The 25,081-nt window shown below is 34.2% G+C and overlaps 2 protein-coding genes across 2 annotated transcripts in view; both read left to right on the forward strand.

Annotated features, from left to right (window-relative positions):
* LOC139901039 (protein NRT1/ PTR FAMILY 4.5-like) overlaps positions 1-21,319 on the forward strand; it is a 92,496-nt gene extending 71,177 nt beyond the window's left edge. The window contains exons 3-7 of the mRNA XM_071883783.1: positions 14,022-14,118; positions 14,212-14,429; positions 19,307-19,750; positions 19,872-19,999; positions 20,341-21,319. Of these exons, the coding sequence (XP_071739884.1) occupies positions 14,022-14,118; positions 14,212-14,429; positions 19,307-19,750; positions 19,872-19,999; positions 20,341-21,220 (1,767 nt within the window). The 3' untranslated portion in view covers positions 21,221-21,319. The remainder of the gene's footprint in view (positions 1-14,021; positions 14,119-14,211; positions 14,430-19,306; positions 19,751-19,871; positions 20,000-20,340) is intronic.
* Positions 21,320-21,566: 247 nt separating this feature from the next.
* On the forward strand, positions 21,567-23,576 carry LOC139871315 (oil body-associated protein 2A-like). The gene is made up of 4 exons (XM_071859041.1): positions 21,567-21,922; positions 22,774-22,856; positions 23,001-23,115; positions 23,247-23,576. The coding sequence occupies exons 1-4, from the start codon at positions 21,640-21,642 to the stop codon at positions 23,510-23,512; spliced, it is 747 nt and encodes a 248-aa protein (XP_071715142.1). The 5' UTR covers positions 21,567-21,639; the 3' UTR covers positions 23,513-23,576.
* Positions 23,577-25,081: the final 1,505 nt, after the last annotated feature.

The raw sequence follows: 25,081 nt of genomic DNA on the forward strand, positions 1-25,081 counted from the left end.
TCCTTTATTTTACATTTAATTGCACTTCTAATTATCGCACTTTTATTTATTGTCATTGTATTTAACTGCACTTTTAATTATCGTACTTTTTAATTATCGCAATTTTATTTTATCGCACTTTTATTTATCGCAATTTCCTTATCGTTATTTACTTTACGCTTTAAATTAAGTTATATTTATTTTTATTATTTTACATTAGGTTTTAACTGCGACTAAAGTTTTTAAAATCAACATACCGGTCATTAAACAGTAAAAACCCCCCTTTTATAATAATAATATTACTTATTTATATATTTATATTTTTATAAATTAAAATTAATATAGCGTTAAGCTTTGTTTAAAAGATTCCCTGTGGAACGAACCGGACTTACTAAAAACTACACTACTGTACGATTAGGTACACTGCCTATAAGTGTTGTAGTAAGGTTTAAGTATATCCATTCTTTAAATAAATAAATATCTTGTGTAAAATTGTATCGTATTTAATAGTATATCCTGCTAAAATTTAATAGTATTTTATACCCCTTAGCTTTAACTATCAATAGCATGTGAGTCAAGTTGTCAAGTTTCATGCAAGATATAAGTATAAAAGCACGTTAGGACGATTTCATAAGTGTTTGGTTAAGTTTGACTAATAGTCAAACTTTGGTCAAAGTCAACGAAAAAGACAACGTGTTCGGGTCGGGTCTCGGACAATTTTTCTAAGCTTAGAAGTCATATATAAGCATGTTGACCAAGTTTCATGTCAATCGGAGTTGCTTAGCATAGTTAGAATTTTACGAAAATTGGTAATTTTGGACAGCCCCATTTTCATGCTTTAAGCCGCGCCGCGGCTTAACACTAGACAAAATACTTGTGCAGTTTTAAGTGTAGGCTCGAACCAAACTTCAAACAAACGTAACTTATGAACCGTAAATATTTAAAACGCGTATCTTATATCGTTGAAAAGTTAATTTAACAAGGAATAAAACTAAACACATTTCATTAAACAAAAACCTCATTTACAAAAACAAAAACCTCGTCGAATGATCATTAAACGTTCAAAATCAAAGTTTCAAGTTCATAAAATGCATTTCTTGACTCGGGAATCCAATCTACACATACGATATGCCATTTCGAAGGTAATTAAACATACAATATAACTAAACACTTACTAATAATATTTCATGGCATTCAAAGCATCCAAAGTTCATTTTAAAAGCTATCAAACTCTAACCAAGAATCACAAAATCAATAATCATGTTAGTAATGTTTTCCAAATCAACCTACGCATCAAAATGAAGCTAATGATGCTAGTAACACATTTATTACATGAACTTTAACATTTAAACAACATTTAATCACCCAAAACTCAAGATTAAGCACACCCATTTCAAATGTTCATGCTAGTTACTCAAAACAACAAATCAAGCAAACTAAACACATATTCATGTTAGACTTGAGCCATAGATACTAATTAACACCATTTCAAGTCAAAAACACTAAGAACATGAAATCTAGAGTTTTAGAAATGTTACCCAAACGAGATGAAATTGGTATCAAAATGTAGAGGATGAAGAGAAGATTCCAAATATGTAATTTGTTTTGTTGTAAGATCCCTAGATCTAATTTGGATGTTGATTTAATGAATTTGGAAGTTGAGAGCAAAAATGGAAGAAAAGAAAGAGAGAAAGAGAAGAGTGATTGAATGAGTGGTGGTGGTGGGATTGACTAGTTGACATAGTCAACTAGTTTGATCTCTTGGCAAGTTTAGTCCCTCAAGTTTAAAATCGGGTGCGTGAATTAACTAAACGAATTATTTTAAATACTCGAGAGTAAACGGGAAATGTTATAATCGAATAACGGAATTATCAAGAACATTAGTTAACGAAGTGTACGAATATAGATGAGGAAAGATATTATCTAAAAAAAAGACGGTGTTAAAATAAATTTAATGGAAAACCGCGGGATGTTACATTACCTACACCTTAAAAGAAATTTCGTCCCGAAATTTAGTTGGAAGTAGTAGTCGTTGTTTCTTCCTAGAGACCTTGCGTTGTCAAATCTACGAATAAGTGAGGGTACTTCCTTGGGAATTCCAACGAACTTGACAATCGGGATTTTACGTTGTTTTAAAGTTTGGTTTCACGATTCATAATTTCAACCGGTTCTCCTAGGAAGTGATGGTTGTCATCGATAGTAAGCTTATCGAAAAGGATAATAGGTTCTTGTTTCGCAAGACACGTCCTTAAGTTTGCTACACATAATGTAGGATGAACGGGACTCGATTGCGTTGGAAGATCGAAACGGTAAGCAACGGTTACGATACGCTCCAAGATTTCAAAAGCATCAAAATATCGCGGGTTTAGCTTTCTACGTTTCTCAAAACGGATTACACCTTTTCAAGGTGCGAATTTTAACATTACGCGGTCACTCACTTGGAATTTGAGAGGTTTACGTCTAACATTAGCATGGCCCTTTTGGCGACTACAGATCGTCTTGGGCCTCTCTTGGATGTGAACAATTTCTCGGTTGTTTCATGAACGAGTTCAGGTCCGGTGGTTTGATTGTCGCTTACTTCGGTTCAACAATTAAGAGAACGACAATTGCGGCCATATAAAGTTTCGAAAAGGTGCGGAAATAATACACGAATGAAAATTATTGTATTAAGAGAATTCGGCTAAAGGCAAGTACTTTTCTCAAGTAAATTTGAAGTTGATAACGTAAACTCGTATTATGGTTTCCAAGGTTTGAATTGTATGTTTGCTTGGTCCGTCTGGTTGTGGTTGATGTGATGTACTCATATCTAAATGTGGTCCCAAGGCTTTTTATAAGTCTAGAAGTGAAACGAGCATCTCAATCCGAAACGAAGTACATTTCTATAAGGTATATTCGAACAAGTTTTTGTTTCTCAAGAAATTCGTGCCGCGGAAGATTTATCGGTTTCTAAAAACGTTTGTTAGAGCAAGTTCCTTATCGGGTTCTGAAAACGTTCGTTAGGACTATTCACCCTCGAGGCGAATACTAGCATAAAACGAAGAGTCTCTCTCTCCATTGAGAATTTAGATAAAAGATTTCCTTATACGGAAGTACGAGTGTAATGCGAGAGAAATTTCCGTCTCGATGTGAGCATAACAAGCATTTTGCAGTTCGTCGATAAAACTGTACGAGAACGAGATAGTATACACGTATAACATATGTTTGATGTTGAAAGAATTTGTCATTCATCCCGAAGCACAAATATGGTTCGACAATAATCAGAACTGTGTCCCTGGTATGGTTGTTATCAATATCCTCGGAGTTCTCGGATGCCCAAGAAGAAAAATGAAGTCATGTACATGGCACATGGTGGTGGTTAGGTTGATCGAGTCCAACCACCATCACGTGTCATTAAAACTTTGTTATGACTTACTATAATATAACCACGTTGATCGAGTGTCGTTATATTATACTAACTCATACCTCCATTCCCACATCACCCCATAGATTCAAGCTTGTGTAATCGTGAAGATTTAAAATGAACAAAGTGTAACGACATCTCTAACGTGACTCGTATTGAATCGAAAGAATTAGTGCAACTCTGAAGAAGCGTTTCCCGAGGGAAGTGCATAAATGATTGTTCACATCAATGTGGTTCAAGTCGAACAAATAATGTCTTTAGGCACGAAAAGGGTAACGAATTATGATAACGAGTAGTACGCAACCGTAGTGATAAATAGTGATGACGATACTCATCTAAAGTAGTGGTGGTAACTTTACAACACCTGTGGATAGTAAGCTGAGACGGGTGAATAACAACATGGGAGACAAAGTTCCCTGGCTAGTGTGACTAATGAAGTCGTCGTCATCCTTACACGTATGAATCTTGAATTCACGTGTGTTACCAGAAAGTGGTAGAATACGGATTCGTATGACGAAAGTTTGGTACCGTTAAGAAGTTCACCTAAGAAGGATTCAAGTATAATGCACAAGTAGTCAAGTAAGTGCTATCTATAGCAAATGCAAGTCAGAATGCAATGGTTAACTATCCGGTTGTAGTCTAGATTCACTAATGCATCCGAACGACTCTGTCAGATACACTAAAGCACATCCTAGATCCCTACAACCAACGCTCTGATACCATCTGTAGCGACCCAACAAAATCGTCATTTGACGGCGCCGTTAACTTAGGTCCCGTTGCGTGGTCATAGTCCCTATATGAGACGCGTTTGACCACAATTATGTCGCATTCATTTGAAATGTACAAGACTTGCAAAGTTTAGTTTACCAAACGGTTCGACAACAAGTTTAAGTTTGCAAAAGTTATAAAGTATAAATTAAATAACTTGCGACATAATTAGTTTAAAATCACGGTTGCTATAAATAGAGTAAGTATGTAAACAAAAATGATTGAATCCAAAGGTGCTATCACTAGCTTATGCATGTATGCTTGACCCCAAGCAAGTAATCAAAGTATGCAGAAGCATGTGTCAAATGGCCATTCATGAACCTGAGAAACATATAGAAAACTGTCAACGAAAAACGTTGGTGAAATCATAGGTGTTTGTAAACGTTGTTTTTGAACCACAAGATTTTGTATAGTTGATTATCCAAATCGTTTGCATTCCAAAAGTTGTTGTTTGTATCGTGAGCACCCAATTATCAAGACTTAACTGTTTTGTACCCTGTTACGTAGTGTTAGAACATACACTATACTCGAAAATATATTTCATCCTCTAACGGTAGCGAACAGTCCGAATGAGGCTCGTCAAGCCCATGTGATCACATAATATAAGTTCTCGCTTACACCCTGCAAGTGTATCTAATGATAATCAAATTGAGGATTTTTGTTCTAACTCGCACGTGGAATGTTTGTTTCCGTACTTGTGTTCAAAGTATAAAAGTATGTAATATAAAACTGTATATGTTTCTCATCCCATGATTTAAAAGTATAAAAGTTGTTCAAAGATGGGACTATGATCTCACCTCGGGTGCACGAGTATAAAAGTACTTCACAAAGTAAACGTGTGCATGAAAGTTGTTTAGCCTTGACCTAAACAAGTAAGTTGTATCAATACCGGGTAAGACATAAGGTCGGTCGAAATGTGTTCAATTAGTCCTATGGCTCGTTACTACTCGATTATATAGCATGTGAGTCAAGTTGTCAAGTTTCATGCAAGATATAAGTATAAAAACACGTTAGGACGATTGCATAAGTGTTTGGTTAAGTATGACTAAAAGTCAAACTTTGGTCAAAGTCAACGAAAAAGTCAACATGTTCGGGTCGGGTCTCGGACAATTTTTCTAAGCTTAGATGTCATATATAAGCATGTTTGCCAAGTTTCATGTCAATCGGAGTTGCGTAGCATAGTTAGAATTTTACGAAAATTGGTAATTTTGGACAGCCCCATTTTCATGGTTTAAGCCGCGCCGTGGCTAGAGGAGACGTGCCGCGGCTTAACACTAGACAAAATACCTGTGCAGTTTTAAGTGTAGGCTCGAACCAAACTTCAAACAAACGTAACTTATGAACCGTAAACATTTAAAATGCGTATCTTATATCGTTGGAAAGGTAATTTAACAAGGAATACAACTAAACACATTTCATTAAACAAAAACCTCATTTAAAAAAACAAAAACCTCGTCGAATGATCATTAAACGTTCAAAAGCAAAGTTTCAAGTTCATAAAATGCATTTCTTGACTCGGGAATCCAATCTACATATACGATATGCCGTTTCGAAGGTAATTAAACATATACTACAGCTAAACACTTAATAATAACATTTCATGGCATTCAAAGCATCCAAAGTTCATTCTAAAAGCTATCAAACTCTAACCAAGAATCACAAAATCAATAATCATGTTAGTGATGTTTTTCAAATCAACCTACACATCAAATTGAAGCTAATGATGCTAGTAACACATTTAATACATGAACTTTAACATTTAAATAACATTTAATCACCTAAAACTCAAGATTAAGCACACCCATTTCAAATGTTCATGCTAGTTACTCAAAACAACAAATCGAGCAAACTAAACACATATTCATATTAGACTTGAGCCATAGACACTAATTAATACCATTTCAAGTCAAAAACACTAAGAACATGAAATCTAGAGTTTTAGAAATGTTAACCAAACGAGATGAAATTGGTACCAAAATGTAGAGGATGAAGAGAGGATTCCAAATATGTAATTTGTTTTGTTGTAAGCTCCCTAGATCTAATTTGGATGATGATTTAATGAATTTGGAAGTTGAGAGCAAAAATGGAAGAAAAGAAAGAGAGAAAGAGAAGAGTGATTGAATGAGTGGTGGTGGTGGGATTGACTAACTGACCTAGTCAACTAGTTTGATCTCTTGGAAAATTTAGTCCCTCGAGTTTAAAAGCGGGTGCGTGAATTAAACAAACGAATTATTTTAAATACGCGAGAGTAAACGAGAAATGTTATAATCGAATAACGGAATTATCAAGAACATTAGTTAACGAAGTGTACGAATATAGATGACGAAAGATATTATCTAAAAAAAAGACGGTGTTAAAATAAATTTAACGAAAAAATGCGGGATATTACAAACGATGTGGTTTACAGTCCCACATGACTATAAAAATTTAGATCCTTTAGGAAATTAGATCTTTATGAAAACATTTGATCTTTTGATAATTCAATCTAGCTTTTACCCTTGATAAGTTTTCCAGAATAACCCTTCACCGGTGTTTGTAAAATATTTTTGTGGGTTTTGTGGGTTTCAGATTTGAAAATTTTAGCTCAAAACTTATGGTTTTGTGTCACCCACTTGCTAAACTTGTATTAGGAAAGCAACACGTCCAGATTACTTGCTCTGTATATTACCTTTTGGTAAACTACCGTTCGGTTGTAAAGGAAAGCATTGAACAAGCAACTGTTAAGGCAATGTCCCGTGACATGCAGATACTTATGGTCGAAAGCGTGTCGGATGCAATTACTATCCTTTGTAGGAGCAATAGTAAAGATCATCCTATAGTTTTTCGGTCTGGCACAAGGTCCTGTCTTCGACCATGGTATGCAACCACCGTTCTTACGGTTGACACCCGATTTGGTTCAGGTGAGCTAATGAATTCCGGTGAATTCTTAGGATTTTACGTTCAATGGTAATGAACGCATTGAAAATAGGGTTTCAGAAAATAAATCGGTTTGTAATTTGATCAAAATATTTTCTCGTTCAAGCTCGAGTTTAGATATCATTGAATTCCATGAGTTTGAATTCTCAATCTTTAAGGTCAATCTCAAGGATTGAGTAATATCAGGCTTAAAAGCTGATTTTTGATCTTTAAGGAGATTATCCTTTCTGGAGATCTGATTCATTAGTCTTATAAGCTAATTTGCACGGTGCCCTCCATTGTACCTGACAGATCCTCTCATGGTTAGGATAAGTCTGACCACTTGGCGACCCTGTTTGATGCTGAGGTCCGTGGATTTCCAGCTGATTTTCGAGAAAACTTTTCAAGGTTTTTCGTAGACTCTACAACTGGTCTGGACGGCAATTTCCTGACCTAAATCAAGAAGTGCGTGTCTTTTTTCTCGAAAGACTTTACTTCCTTTTAAATTCCATTTATATTGCAATAAACTGGGTAAAACTGATTAATATTGTCCAAAACAAAAGTATTTTCAATTATTTGTATAAAAATATGTGATATATGTTCTAAATAACTTGGTAAATTTTTTCCACACTTGGCTTTTATTTTTCTTTCTTTGCCTTTTTATTCTCCTCTATTCCATTTTAAATGAATTCAAGCATTTTGGGTTGTTTCTCAATTTATGTTCTTTCCGAGGTAACAATAATTTTGGTGTTAACACCTAGTTTTATCGTTCATAAATATGTATAAACATGATTTTGAATTCATTTATTTGAAAATTTTTAAAATTTTTACATGAATTGGGTAGTCAGTATATAAGACTAGGGCTGTTCTTTATTATCAAAGAGCACTAGATTCTAATACAACTACTGCGTTACTAGTAATTTTAATGGTAACCAAGTGTTTAAATTAAAATTTTAAAACCCGAAAGAATTTAACCTCTTCCCACACTTAAGATCTTGCAATGCCCTCATTTGCAAGAAATCAGTAACAATTTAAATTATTGAGGGTGATTAGCGTAAAAAGATGATTAAAATTTTACCAAAGTTTCCAAACATATTGTTGTATGCTTTGAATGATAAATGGTGCACTTCATTTGTTCATTCCGTCTTTTGTTATTTCACATATATTTTGCATTTTGTCGTCAAAATTAATAGCTTTTGCTGAACTTTAATGCCAGTCTTTGAAAATGCGCTGTTCTACCTTGTTTTGTACAATTGACAATATACAAACATACAAATATAAACATGCATGATAATTTGAAATGGGACTTAATATCCCACTTTCAAATCAAATATGAAATATTAGTACAAAATAATAAAAATGTTAAACATTACATAAAAGTATCAAAATGTTAAGTGTTTAACATAAATAGATAAAAATAATAAAAGATAAGAAATCACCAATGGAACACTATTGATTTGGATAGGGATTCCAATTCATATCTTCGTTCGGGTTCCATGGTTGGTGATAGGTGTTCTGGTATGCTTGATTGGGTTCGTACAGGTCATAGGGTGGTCGCATGTCGGGCTGATGTGGAGGATAAAAAGCAGGTCGAGTCGGGATGTAGTTATTTGGTACCTGATATGATAGCTGGCTCATGATTTGGTGCTGATGAACTTGCCAGCTATCGTGTTGGCGTCGCCTGGAAGTCTCATACTCATTCGCGGCTTGCCACTTCTCATACCGATGATTCCTATCCTCATTAGTCATTTCTACCTCATCTATACGCTGGAAAACGTCAGTAAAACTATCCCTAATGACATCCCTAATGTCATCCGCTTCCTCCATCTCCTCATCCGAACCCCTCTCTACCTGTTTATGGCGGCCCTGATATGGTATTGCCTGATTACGTCTCCTAGTCAATACCTTTTCACCTTGATAGACTTGCAAACCTAAAGTCTCATCATATTCCCTAACCACCATCATTGGACCCCCTTGTTCCCTATCTACACCTAAATACTCTCCAATGAGAGTAACAAAAATACCTCCTCCTATTATTCCCCCGTCCTGTATACCTTCCACCATTTTGGACAGATAAAAACCAACACAGTTGGGGATATTAACAAAGCCTCTAGTGTCTCGAATGCACTTAAGGTAAAATAAATCGTGTACGGTCATTTTCTCCTTGTTGTTACCTCTTTGTGTAATCGAGTTTGCTAAGAATTTATGTATTATATGAAGCTCGGTTTTATTAATATCTAAATAGGAGTGTCTTCCTCCCCGCGTAAACATATTAAAATTTGACATACGCCTCCAGATGGCGTTAGCGTCAAAATTTCTATCTACCCTCTCACCATGATAAATCAAATTTGTACAATCAGGTGATAGTAATTCAGCGGGAGTGTAAATCTGTAAAGCCCTGGCCATGTCCAGCATGGACATCCTGTACATCCTACGGCCAAGTAAAAAACTAAGAAAACTCTTATCGTCTAACCTATCTACATCCTTATTAAAAGCTATAGTACTCATTAGCACAACACACCACTCTTTATATATAGTCCTACGAGTGGTAAATAAACGTTCCCAATCAGAAAAAGAAGTGCTGCCATACCTTTGGATTAGATGCTGCCTAACTGGATTAGCTAGGTGGACCCTTTCCAAAGGCACCCAATCTATTACCCTTGGTACTTCTACATTTTTGGTCCAAAGCTTAAATTTGTTACTTTGGTACGTTGGGTAATCTCTCCAACTTCTATCAAATCTTAAATTGGGATGCAACTGTTCTTCATGTATTGTTGGGTGTTTTATTATATGATGAACGGGAAATACTACGTAGGCAATAAAAAATTGTGATTCTGGTTCATAGTATGGCACATGTTGATCATAATGTTGTTGTTGTTCCGGTTCGTGATATTACATCTCTGGCTGTGGTTCCGGATCAGGTTGCCTAGACGATGATGCACCGTCCGTATCTGTATTTCTCTGCAAAACACATTAAGCACAAAATTTTTGCATTCAAATATGCATTAGTGTTAGCAAAATAACAAATTAAAACAATTACTATAACATGTTTAATCCATATTAAACTTATACTCATTTTCATATTTTTATCAATTCTACACTTTTTCAAATAAGCATATATGAAAATGTTTACAAAGTTCATAAGCATTCAACTCAAATAACATGTCAAAATAATCATTACTAGCAATTAAACAAGTTTCAAATGGCATTTATATCAAATTAATCAAGTTCATGAATTTTAGACTTAAAAAGTCCACTTTAATTCTCAAAAATCATGTTTAGGATCAATGTTTGGATCATTTAGCAACCTAAAAATGTTACAGTACTTAATTTAGCAATAATTCATGACAAAAATCGGCCATAACCTGTTTATATCAAAAAACCCCAAATTGCTCAAGAACACAAACCCTAGATTTCTAAAAATTTTGAAGTTTAAGGCTTCAAATTATGTTAAATAGCATCAATCTAGGTTATACATGCATAATATACTAACAATTTAACTCTAATTACACTAAAAATTATCAAAATTAAATTAGGATAAATATTTGTAATTATCACAAAATTTAGGAAATTTATGAGTTTAAGGGTGAAATTTTTACCTTTCTGCTTCCCCATCTGAGAAAAGACATGATTATAGCGGATTATTGTGACAAATTTCGTGAATTTTGGTGAAAAAATGATGATTTTAGAGAGGGTTTGGGAGTATTTTCGCGTATGTGTGTGTGTTTTGTGTGGGAGACAGAACAGCTCGCTGCTCTTTTTATCTGTCCAGTATTTTTGTGCCATGCGATCGCATGGCTGTGTAGGGTATATCCCATGCGATCGCATGGGGTCCTGACCTTTTTTTTTTAATTTAAAAAGGTTTTTGGCATACTTTAGATCAATAAAATTAAAAATAATAATAATAAAATTTCTCGTCCCGCCTTCGGGTAAAGCAATTTCGGTTCAACGACTTAATCTTCAACTCACGACGAATTTTAGAAATCAATTTTTAACTTAATGAAATAAAGTACATTTTGTTTTTAAATTCACCCCAAACTTCAATTTAAAATGCATAATATAATTTCATACAAATATCATTAATATTTAAATATATTAGTTTTACAAACTTATATTAAAAATATTAGTTTTTAAGATATTTACAAACTTAAATATGTTGGTTTTAAAAATTTAAAATAATAATTTAATATTTATATATTAATTTTAAAAACAAGGTAAAAATAAAATTAAAAATCTTTTTGGTCTTTTATCCCACTTTAATCAATCAAATATTATCAAAAATATACGTCCCTCTTTTGAGTAAAGTAATTTCGGCTATTTTACCTAGTTTTACTCCTGACGAATTTCTGAAATATTTTGAATTGATTGATTAAAGATATTTATACCTTATGAATAAACGGTAAATTTCGCAGTGATGTAATAAATTTTTGTATGATATCAATAATTTCGGTTTCGCATACCTAATTTTATTGAATATCAATTTAATACTTTATAGCGAACGATTCAGTGTTTATTATCAAAAGGTTAAAAGCAATAAATAAAAACAAATAAAAACTGTACATACTTACCTGTGAGATAGAACCGGTTTCTTTTTTGAACTACAAAACCGGTTCCTTTGAACTTTTGAAACCTCTTTTCTTTGGCTCCTCTAAAAAGAGGTTTCTAATGGGGGTTCCTTTTATCATTTTTGTAGTAGTGGCACCGAGCTAGGAATAGTTTCGCTAGCCTGACTTTGTAATTGACCGAGGTTTTATGGGCTCTTAGATCACTATTGTTGCTCTGATTCCAGGACCTCGTTCACTGTAGCTAAAGTTTTCCTTCGTTCTATATGTTGTGGCCAGATCCGTCGAAGCAAACTGCGAAGCTGGTAAACGGGCCGGAGGTGGGGTACACTATCAGGGGCCAAATAATTCTCGACCGAATGTATTAATTAACCGTTTATTGTTTAAAGTCATTACGTAAAGAAGGTGACAAACACCTTGGTGTTTAGTAAATGATAAAATAAATACTACGTAAATTCGTAATAAGGTGACGAAAATAATAATTTAATAATGTTGAATGATTCCTTGGACGTAAAGACCTTTATATGGTATAATGTTTTATTTTGGACGATAATCATAGTCCCAACGATATGATAAAATTAATTTCCTACTTAATTTGTTTATAGTGGATAGAAGTATAAAGTAAAATGTTTGCCTAATTAGGTTAAGTTTCATTATATATTTTTACTTTCCAATTAATTAAAGATAAAATTGCACTCTTCGTCCTTCAACTTTGTATCAAACAACACAAACATTTTTCATTTTTTTATCTCAATGACCCTTATTTATCAATTTTTGACACGGATGACCCTGTAACTAACTTCTGCTAAATTATATAAGTCCGTTAAGTTTGCTCACGTGCCTTGCATATGAGGGTAGTTTCTTCGATTTATGTTTTTCTTGTTCATCCCCAAATTGAAATCCTTCATCTTCAACTTGTTTTCATTTTCTTTAAGACTCAATCCCTAATTCTTTCTCAAAATCAAAATCAAGAACAAATATCTAAATTCAACTATTCAAAATAAAAAACAAACATCTAATTTCAGATCTTTAGGAAACCACATCTGAATAGATCAAAGTATCCCTTCAATATGTTGAAGACCATGGCTCTTGATACCAATTATTAGGACCTAAGATACATGAATATGATGAACGTTGAACAATTAGCCATAAAGTTGAGAGCATAAGTCAACAAATCAAACTTATCATTATACGGCGCTGATGAACTATTTACAAATCAGTGGCTAATGTTAGTGAGTAAGGGAGATTTGGTGTTCTATATATAGGCCTCATTTATAGAACACCTCCCTCACAATCCTTATACATAATCGGATGTTTCTAGGGTTTAAACAAGGCGCAAGAAAAACAACAATTACAAATAAATAAAAGATTTTGGAGTCACAATGTTCAATTTATTTTTAGCCATAGAAAATCTAGAATCAATTGAAAGCAAAAACAACAATGTTATCGAAAATGTGTGATTTCCGAATACTTGTATCGTTGAAGATGATGCAATTGCAAAGCCTCTAGATATTCCATAAAGCCGAGAGGAAAATGACTCTTAAAATGATTTTCTGCCTTCCCGTTAACGGAACTCCATCCACCCGAGTCCAAATGTCGTCCACCGAAGACCAAGGAGGTTAAGACACACCCTTTCATAGTTGTATGCGAGACCAAATCAAAGATGTTACCGAGCAAAGAGCGAATAAATGATTTGCTGTTTCGACAGTCGAGTTGCATTGGTTATACCCCTTCATCCCATTAAATTGTCCAATTTACTATTTATATTGCTTTTAAATAATTATTAATTTGCAAATAAAAAAATAATAAATATCCTCAAATTTTAAAACTTACAATCATTACTCTTATTTATAGTTTTTAAATAAATTCAGTTAAATCTATACTTTAAATATAAGAGCAACACTAACGTTAATTCAATTTATCCTAAATTTAAATTTAATAAATTTCTTAAGGAACATTTTTTTAGGATGACGAAATCGAGCATCATTTATGAACTTTTATTTTCTTTAGTATTAATAGAAATTTTTAGTTTGATAAATAAGTTCTTAATGTATACCTTAGTTATAAATTAGATTATTCCATAATTTATTTGGTTGTCGCCTCTTTAATACTTGACGTTTAAAATTGTTTGTTTCAACATCATATAAGTTAGCTAATTTACTTATATGCCCATGTCACTTAGATTCTTATAGAATCAGTACAACATAGTTTTTTCTATATATAATACGGTTAAGATCGTAATTTCCCACCATTGTTATAACTTCAATCCTATTTCTATTTTGTAGCCGTCTCTAGCAAGAATTTCAGGATTATGGACTTCACTGTAATTCTTAGATACAATTGATTTCTTGTTTTAGTATTACTTTTTCGTGTATAGATATTTATTTATTAATTTATTTATTTCTACATTCCATCAGGGGAAAGATTTGCTTATTGAAGGTAAGGTGGACTGGAAAGGAAGAAGTGCAATAAAGCATAAGCATGGAGGCATGAAAGCCGCATCTCTCGTACTAGGTACAAAAGATTTCGACTTTGTGAATCGAACGTAAAATAAAGTTTTTAATTATGTGTATTTTAAGGAATTAAGAATATGTGTTTGTGATTTAGGAACATTTGCATTTGAAAACATGGCAACTTTGGCACTGGCAGTAAATTTGGTGACATATTTCAATAGAGTAATGCATTATGAATCATCAGAAGCAGCAAATCACCTAACAAACTTCATGGGCACCAGTTATATTCTTTCCATCCTTATGGCTTGTCTTGCTGATACTTACATCGGTCGATTTAAAACTGTTCTTATCGCTACCTTTGTTGAATGTTTGGTAAGTAGTACACTCTTGATTTTCTGCATAAGTATACCATCTTTTGTTATGTATACATGCTTGGTACAACAATCTGATGAATAGAGTTTGAAAAAAAAAAAATAATAATAATAATTCAAAAGCAAAAAAAATGTTTCCAAGATGTTAAATATTTCGAATTTTAGATCACATCAATTTGCTGTTTTGGTGAGATATTATACTTCAGTACTATATACTGTACTATTTAAGGATATAATTTAATGATAGTGTAATAATGCTAATTACCTCTTAGTTAACCTTATTTCATCTACTAAATAGTGTCTTTTCTCTAATTGTTTTTAGGTGAGTTCTAATTAACATATAAAATATATATATTAAGGAATTGTTGTTAGAAATAGGAGGTTATGTATATTATTTGTGGAAGAGAGGATTGATGATTTAGATGTTTGATTGATCTTGAAAGCTTTGTTATTGCTTATTGAATTGCTTTGTTGCTTGATTACAAATGAGGGGTGAAGCCCTCTATTTATACTACTCAATGGAGTAGTCTAGATCACTCCATCATCTACTACTATCTAAATATTTCCTAGTATTTCTAGACCTAGATATTTTATAAGATCATTCTACACATTTGACTACTAGATTTTACAAGAAGTTTCTATACAATGGACTACAATCCTGATCCATAATACTTGAATATTTGCAAGACCAAATTCAAGACATATAGCCCAAATCAAGTTTAGCTTCCAACAGCCCCCCTTAAACTTGATTTCGTCACTCCGAGCATACTCCGTAATCTCTGAAACGTCTCTTGTTTTAGAGGCTTTATGAAAATATCTGCAACTTGGTCAAATGACTTCGTGTACTTTATCTGCACTTCTTTATTTGTAACACATTCCCTGATGTAATGATATTTCATATCGAAGTGCTTGCTTCTATCATGGAAGACTGGATTCTTTGCTAGAGCAATCGCAGATTTGTTATCCACATATATCTATGTAGCTTCCTTTTGGAAAAACTTAAGCTCATTTAGCAATTTCCTCAGCCATACTGCATGACAAGTGCATGATGTTTCTGCTACAAACTCGGCTTCACACGTCGACAAAGTCACAATGGGTTGCTTCTTCGAACTCCATGTGAACGCCGTATTACCCATATAGAACACGAAACCACTCGTACTCTTACAATCATCTATGTCTCCAGCCCAATCACTATCACTGTATCCAACTAGCTTGAAGTGATCAGAAGGCGAATAAGATAGGCCATAGTCAATCGTACCTTTGATGTAGCGAAGTATCCTCTTGGCCGCCTTCAAGTGATTTATTGTAGGTGCTTCCATGTATCGACTTACTAGTCCAACTCCATAGATAATATCTGGCCTCGTGCAGATTAGCTACCTCAGACTTCCAACCAAACTCTTGTATTGTGTTGGGTCCACCAAGTATCTTTCATCATCTTTTGACAATTTGAGATTGCAATCCACCGGTGTGTTCATTGACTTGCAGTCATTCATCTTAAACTTCTTGAGCACCTCATTCGCATAACCTTCTTGGGATATGAATATTCCTTCTTTCTTTTGTTTTACCTCGATCCCAAGATAGTAAACCATAAGTCCAATGTCGGTTATCTCGAAATCCCGAACCATTGCTTTCTTGAACTCCTTGAAGATTTTGGGATTACTACCTGTGAATATCAAGTCATCCACGTATAGGCACACAATCATAACATCTCCATCATTGCTAACTTTGGTGTAGAGGGCATGCTCATGGGGGCATTTCGTAAAGTCATTCTGTTGGAAATACTTGTCTATCCTGCTATTCCATGCCCGAGGCGCTTGCTTCAACCCGTATAAGGCCTTTTTCAATTTTAGCACCTTATTCTCTTAGCCTTTCACGATGTATCCCAAAGGTTGTCCTATATAGACTTCTTCTTCTAAGTGGCCATTAAGGAATGCGGATTTGACATCCACGAATATGAGTTTCTCGCTTTTATTATCGAGCTTCGTCCTCTTCTGATCTGGCACATGAGCATATGCCACACTTCCGAACACTCGTAGGTGTGAGATGTCGGGCTTCCTTCCACTCCAAGCTTCAATGGGCGTTTTGTTCTTGACGCTTCTAGTGGGCGAGCAATTTGCAAGATAGATTGCACAGTCTACTGCCTCAGCCCAAAATTCCTTAGACATCCTTTTGCTCTTTAACATACTCCGGGCCATATCAAGAATGGTCCTATTTTTTCTTTCCGCAACATCATTTTGTTGAGGTGAATACGGAAGAGTTAGAGGACGTCGTAACCCATTGTTTTCGCAAAATTCCTTGAATTCCTTGGATGTGAACTCTCCTCCACGATCGGATCTCATCGCCTTTATGGTGAGACCACTTTGATTCTCCACAAATGCTTTAAACTTCTTGAACATTTCAAAAGCTTCCGACTTCTCTTTTAGAAAATAGACCCATGTCTTTCGACTAAAATCATCAATGAATAGAAGAAAATATATATTTTTACCAAAATACGGTGGGCTTATGGGTCCACACACATCCGTGTGAATAAGTTCTAGAGGTTTCTTCGCTCTACTAGAAGCTTCTGTTGGAAAACTGTTTCGGAAGTGCTTTCCTAGAAGGCATCCCTCACATATTTGATCCGGATGATTAATTGGAGGCAAACCCTTCACCATTCCTTTGCTTGATAATAATTTTAAGCCTCCAAAATTTAAGTGCCCGTATCTCATGTGCCAAAGCCAAGAATTATCTTTGAAACATGCTTTTAAACATCTTGGAATGTCATGTTGAATATTTAGCATGAACATCCTATTCGTTGACATTGGCACCTTAGCAATCAAACCTCCTTTTTGGCCTCTTAAAGAAAGGGTACGATTTATCATGTGAATATCATAGCCTTTCTCCAAGAGTTGTCCAATACTCAGTATATTCGTCTTCATATTGGGCACATAATACACGTTAGAGATAAATTGATGCCTTCCGTTTTTCAAGCGGATGAGAATCTTACCTCTGCCTTTAACCGGGACTTTAGAGGAATCTCCGAAGGTGATATTTCCACTAATTACCTCGTCTAACTCCACAAACATGTTTTTGTCACCGCACATATGGTTGCTTGTACCCGTGTCGAGATACCACAAATTTGATTCTCCGTTATCTTCACCTTTGCATGCTAGTAACAAAGTGTTTTTCACGGCTTCGGTATCTTCTTGCACTAAATTTGCTCTTTCTTGCAAGTGATTGTTTGACTTCTCGCATTCCGAAGCATAATGGCCAAATTTATGACAATTATAGCATTTGGTTTGAGAATTGTCATACCTTGGCCTTCTACTTGTGTAGCCTCTCCCGCGACCTCTTGTCGGGTGAAAATTTTGACTTCTTTCTTCATTTTTGTAAGAACTATAACCTCCACGTTTGTTATATCCTTGTCCTCGTCCTCGGCCACGTACTTGACCACGACCTCGTTGACTCGTTTGATGAGTCTTTTCACTGCTCTCTTCCTTGAAAGAGAGTTTTGCTTGTAAAGCTTGCTCCAAAGGCTCTTTAATTTTCTTATTAAACCTCTCTTCATGGGCTTGTAGTGAACCCATGAGTTCATCGATAGTCATTGATTCTAGATCTTTAGATTCTTCAATGGCTACGACTATATAGTCGAATTTTGAATCTAATGATCTAAGAATCTTCTCAATGACTCTTACATCACTTAGAGCTTCACCATTCCTCTTTAATTGATTGACAACCGCCAAGACTCTTGTAAAATAATCAGAAATTGATTCTGATTCTTTCTTATTTAAGGATTCGAACTCACCTCGTAGTGTTTGTAGTCGAACCTTTTTCACCTTATCAACTCCCTTAAAAGAATTCTCCAAGATCTCCCATGCTTTCTTGGCGGTGGTTGCACTTGCAATTTTCTCAAAAGCTCCATCATCTACACTTTGTTGGATGATGGAAAGAGCCTTTTGATCGTTGGTCTTCAATAACTTTTTCTCCTTGCTGAGAGAACCTTTTTCTGTAGGTTCCTGATAGCCTTCCTCCACAATCTCCCATAAGTCTTGTCCACCTAGGAAGGTCTTCATTTGGATGCTCCATCGATCATAATTATCCTTTGTGAGGCGAGGAAACGTGATGACATTGTTGGCCATCATCTTGTCGAATCAAGCTCTTGATACCAATTTGTTAGAAATAGGAGGTTATGTATATTATTTGTGGAAGAGATGATTGATGATTTGGATGTTTGATTGATCTTGAAAGCTTTGTTATTGCTTATTGAATTGCTTTGTTGCTTGATTACAAATGAGGGGTGAAACCATCTATTTATACTACTCAATGGAGTAGTCTAGATCACTCCATCATCTACTACTATCTAGATATTTCCTAGTATTTCTAGACCTAGATATTTTATAAGATCATTCTACACATTTGACTACTAGATTTTACAAGAAGTTTCTATACAATGGACTACAATCTTGATCCATAATACTTGAATACTTGCAAGTCCAAATTCAAGACATATAGTCCAAATCAAGTTTAGCTTCCAACAATTGTATAAAACGGTTTTTGTTTTATGTACGGATTTTACAGAGTTTCTAAACAAAAGCTTTGTTTTTACCTTCATTAATTTAATAAATACAAATATAAATATAATAAAAAAATAAACCATCCTAACATAGTTATTGGTTGAAATCATGATATCCTAATAAAAGGTCTAAGGTTAACCTCAACATATATCTTGAACTGATCAGAGAAATGATCACGTTATAACTCGATTAGATAGCGTATATTTAATTTAAAAAATTCTTTCATCTCAGACATCCTGAACGGTAAACCTTATCCATTTTCCTGATAACACAAAATAATTTAACACCTAATTTCTTACTTCTAATTGATTTTGATCATTTGTAGGGACTTGGATTACTCACATTACAAGCTCACTACCCAAAGTTCAAACCATCTCTCTGCAACGTCTTTGTTCCGCATGCCAAATGCGAGGTAGTGAGCGGAGCGAACGCTGTGCTTTTGTTCTTCGGACTCTACCTGTTGGCTGTTGGTAGCGGAGGTGTAAAGGCAGCGTTACCGTCACATGGGGCAGATCAATTCGATGACAAAGACCCAAAAGAATCTACACAAATGTCGAGTTTTTTTAATTGGTTGTTACTTGGCGTTGCGATTGGGGGTTCAATTAGTTTAACTTTCTTTGTGTGGGTTCAAGACAACAAAGGTTTCGATAAAGGATATGGGCTTTCGGTTATTGCCATGTTCTTGGGTTCTATCATCTTTATGGCTGGGTTGCCACTATATCGTATATACGTTATTAAAGGAACCAGCGCTGTTATTGAAATTATACAGGTTTGTATAGTAAACACTATTAGAACAACATCAGTTAAATCAAAGGGCTTTTGTCCAAGAGGTATCTCAGAACTAATCGATTAATCAAAAAATGCTAATTAAGTTGATTTATACATTTCAGGTTTACGTGGCAGCCATTAGAAATAGAAAACTTCAACTTCCTGAAGACTTGTCTGAATTGTATGAGATCCCCATGGACAAAGAAGCTGCACTTCATGACGATTTCTTACCTCATAGAGATGTTTACAGGTTAAGTTTTGTATCTAATTGCCGTATTTTTATCCCTTCATATATACTTAAATTTTATTTTGTAAATCGTTTTGCTAACGTGTGTCCTATGAGACACGTTAAGCTGCATTTAATGAACTTGAAGTTTTCTTATATATCAGAATATGTAATTAATTCATTTGTATTAAAGTTAACTATCAAACAAACCGAATTAATGAATTTTTTTATAAAAAAATTACTCCTATTATTTTAAGAAAGTTCGACTTCAATAAATGCAGCTTAACGTGTGTCATAAGGGCACACGTTAGCAAAACTACTTCTTTAAAATTTGCAACTAAATGTTGGTGATTTCTGTAACGTAGATGGCTAGACAAAGCAGCGATTCGAATCACAAATGACCAATCTCCAAGTTCATGGAAACTTTGTACGGTTACACAAGTCGAAAATGCTAAAATCTTACTAGCGATGGTGCCAGTTTTCTTGTGTAGCATAATTATGACACTTTGTTTAGCCCAACTCCAAACATTTTCAGTTCTACAAGGTGTCACAATGGATATTAAACTCACAAACTCTTTCAATATGCCGCCCGCATCACTCCCTATAATTCCAGTAGCATTCCTCCTCATCCTCGTACCAATTTACGACAAAGTATTTGTCCCTTTGGCGCGTAAATTTACAGGTATCCCAACTGGCATAACTTATTTACAAAGAGTGGGAGTAGGGCTAGTTCTCTCTGCACTATCAATGGCGATTGCTGGTTTAATGGAAGTAAAGCGAAAAAACGTTGCTAGAGACCATAACATGTTAGACGCGATCCCAGTGCTTCAACCGTTGCCCATTAGTGTGTTCTGGTTATCGATCCAATATTTTGTTTTTGGTGTCGCGGATATGTTTACGTACGTGGGACTATTAGAGTTTTTCTACTCGCAAGCACCGAAACCAATCAAGTCCATATCATCTTGCTTTCTTTGGACCGCAATGGCGCTTGGGTATTTCTTGAGTAGTATAATGGTGAATATAGTGAACAGTGCGACACAAAGGGATACAAAAAGCGGTGGATGGTTGGCGGGAAATAACATAAATCGAAATCATTTGGAGAATTTTTACTGGCTGCTTGCTATATTGAGTTGGATTAATTTCACAGTTTATGTATTTGTAGCAATGAGGTACAAGTATAGGCCACAAAGTATTGATGCTGAGGAGGAATTTGAAGTACATCAAATGAAGACAATGACTACTTGAATGCAAAGTCCAATCTCTTAATATTAATTAGTGTTCCTAGTCTTAAGTTTGATCAATTTTATTTTATTTTATTTTTTGTACTGGTTTGAAGTTGTATGATTTGGTTACATTTAATGTTTCAAGTTAATGTGATTGTGTGTGGGAATGTAATTTTTAATTTACTGAAACTTGTATTCTTAAAACAATTAGATCTAGACATCTTGATCGCCTTTCAAAAATGACTATTTTTGTACATTTTTGTTTTTTTTTGGTCCGAAAGAACAATTCATATTTCTTACACGTAGCAACAAATAGTTTGATAAAGTCAGCAAACGGACACATGTTATCTCTTTTAACACATCTTACATCAAATAGAACCACCTAAAATCGACTCAAGATTACGTACCACATCAAAACACCATTGTTACTTACTTGATCCGATGGCTTCAAGTGACAAAGCTCCTGATTCGATGCCGGTAGGTGACGGGTCAGTCCCACCGGGAAAACCGATGACTGTGGGACATCAAGTGATTGACAAAAGTGCTCAAATGTTACAAACATTAAAACCCATCAAACAAATGAGCATACATGCTTGTACTTTTTCCGTTTATGGCCATGATATGAGTCGCCAGATCGAGTGTCATCATTATATTACTCGGATGAATCAAGATTTTCTTCAGTGTGCGGTCTATGACTCTGATGAACCTTCCGCTCATCTTATTGGTAAGATCAATATGCTTTATTTTCAGAATCTTATAAGCATAGTGATGGATTGTCCTAGGGTAGAGGAAGGATTGTCTACGTCTCACCTCCCCCATACCCTACAAGTGTGGGATTGGGTATTGTTGTTGTTGTTGTGTTATAAGCATAGTGATGCTAAAACATTTCTTACGACAAGAATAAAGATTGTGCTAATTACAACCCTTGGAAAGTTGATTTTACAAGTATTTTAAGAGTGTTGTCGATAGCAAAATCTTAAAAATAAATAAAAGTAGAAGGTTTTCTCTGTTCGGGTTATCCGGAGGGTATGGTTATCCGGCCCCATATTCTGAACGCAACCCATAGCATGATTTCTCTGTACCTGTTTCGAACCCTTCTTTCGCCACCACAAAATATTCGTCTTTGACAGTATTCAAATTTGAGACCTTGATTCAGTGCCTTAACCACTAGGCTATGGCTATGTTATGATGGTTCAATTAAGGTTATAATACATCCACAAAATGGCATCAATTAAGGTTAGAAAGATAAATAATGAAAAACTAATAAAATGGCATCATAAGGTTAGAATACATCCAGAAAATGTCAATTGTCCTCATCTAATTTTTCAGTTATAAGATTTATCCTTAATTTGTGTGAACAAATACACAATAACTAGTGAATCTTATACTTATTTTCAATTTCTCAATTTAATTAAGATCAAGATGATCAGCGGCCCATGCATCAATCTGATTTTTATTTTTTATTTTTTTTATAATCGTTATACAAATTTAAGAAAGGATATATGTTGTTTTCATTTACAAATTTGTTGCGACTAAGGAAATATGATTAATTTGAGCATGACAATAATTGTGCAGGTGTTGAATACATAGTGTCTGATAGGATCTTTGATACTTTGCCACATGATGAACAGAAGTTGTGGCATTCTCATGATCATGAGGTCCTTTTCCATTGTTTTTCTTGTTGAACAATTTATCAGGACTAGTACATATATTATCTCTAAATTTATAACAAAGATTTTGATTAGTTAATATTCTAACTATCATGTTTGCTAATTTGTTTAGTCATGATCTGATTGGATCAGGTTACATCAGGATTGTGGGTGAATCCAGGTGTTCTAGAGAGGATTCAAAGGACCGAGCTTGAAAATATTGCACGTACTTATGGAAAGTTTTGGTGCACTTGGCAAGTCGATAGAGGCAAGATCAATCTTATAAGTTATCTCTTACTGCTATTTTCAGCTAACGTAATTTATTAAGTAAAAGAAATTGTTTTGTTGTAATATGGTTGTAAACTTTGTAGCAAACAATGTTGAATGAACTTTGTGCAGGTGATAGGCTACCACTTGGTGCACCTGCGCTAATGATGTCCCCACAAGTAGTAAACATGGGTGTTATAAAGCCTGAGCTCGTCCTCTTCAGGGATAACAAGTATAAGATATCATCCGAAGAACTTAAGAAAACAAGGGCTAATATTCCTGAATCGAAACCAGGAAATGCAAGAGTCGCAGATTACTGGATGCATACTGGCAAAGGTTTTGCTATCGACATAGAAGAGGCTGAAATGAAAAGAATTGGAGCACCACAGTTTCCATGAACACTTTTACTTTATGTTGGTGCTAAAACCAATTGATAATATTTTGTTGTGGCTTTACTTCACCTACTTTTTTTTACTTCATCTACTTTAAACCTGTTTGGCTTGTAAGTGAAGGTTGAATACACTCCTGTTTCACTTTGATAATATTATGTTAATGTTATTATGTTAGTTATGGCTTTACTTCATCTACTTTAACCCTGGTTTTCTCTCTAAATTAAGTACAATCCTGATTCCCTTTAAATTAAGAGTATTCTTAAGGTGAGTCACTAAGAGTTTTGTTAACGGAAGTCATTGTCCTGTGACACTTTCAATAATTGATTATTTTCAATGATGCCAACTCTTCTCATTCATCTCATTATATATACAAATATAAATGCCTTCCAACTCTTCTCATTCATCTCAACAAGTTTTGTGGTCGGTAGCGCGTTGCAGCGGACCCCTTAGTTTTTATATATAACATATTTAGCTAGTTTTTCGTTTTTTTCTTGTAAACACCTTATGTTTTAAATTAATACTTAAACGTTAATAACCTTAACTAAATCAAAGTAAAAATATATTTTAAATTAATAATTAAAATCATCATAATTTAAATATTCTTCTTATTTAATAGTAAAGTGTGGGAATAAGAAAAAATTTGCAAATAAAAAAAGTAAAATATAAGATTTAACAAAAAGTATATATAAAAACAAGTGGTCAAGAAAAAAAATAGAAGAAGTCATATAAATATATTTAAGAAATGTTAAATTAAAAAGAATTTAAAAATGAAAGAATGAAAGTGGGGGAATTGAATTAAAAAAATAAAACAATAAGAGGTGTATTATGAAACATAAAGTATGGTAGGGATTAAAGAGGTAAAAAGAAAATAGAGTCATATAAATATCTTAAAAAATGTTAGTTTAAAAAAAAATTAAAAATAAAAGAACGAGAGTGGGGAGATTGAATTAAAAAATAAAACAATAAGGGGTGTATTAATAATCATAAAGAATGGTAGGGATTAAAGAAGTAAAAAGAAAATAGGACGAAAGTGAATAGAGTTTACACGTGACTCGAACCCGTGATCTTTAGATCAAGGGAACACTGACTTTACCACTGATCAAACTTTAGATTTGATTTTAATTTACAATATTTAATATCTAAGTTGTAAAAGCATCGATTTGGAAATTGAGATTTGTGATGACCCGTCCAAATCCATTTGGACGAATACATCATTCATTGATTTCATAGTGAGGTTTTGACCTCTATATAATATGTTTTGTAAACATTGCATTCTTTTGAAAAGGTACACCATAAATGAATATATAAATCCAAGGTTTTCGACGTCTGATGATTTCTACGTATAGACATTCATCGTATATAATAGTTTCTAACAATACATCCGTTGACAATACAGTCAAATAAGATACATGGTGATGATTTTGTGAATGCAAAGTTTTCTCGAATAAAGCATGTATGACTCCATGCACATAGCTTGTATAACGTATAAGCAAATAGCGGAAGACTTCTAGGAACCTGAGAATAAACATGCTTAAAAGTGTCAACACAAAGGTTGGTGAGTTCATAGTTTTAATG

The sequence above is a fragment of the Rutidosis leptorrhynchoides genome, chromosome 1, assembly GCF_046630445.1.
Source record: "Rutidosis leptorrhynchoides isolate AG116_Rl617_1_P2 chromosome 1, CSIRO_AGI_Rlap_v1, whole genome shotgun sequence".
Classification (NCBI taxonomy): domain Eukaryota; kingdom Viridiplantae; phylum Streptophyta; class Magnoliopsida; order Asterales; family Asteraceae; genus Rutidosis; species Rutidosis leptorrhynchoides.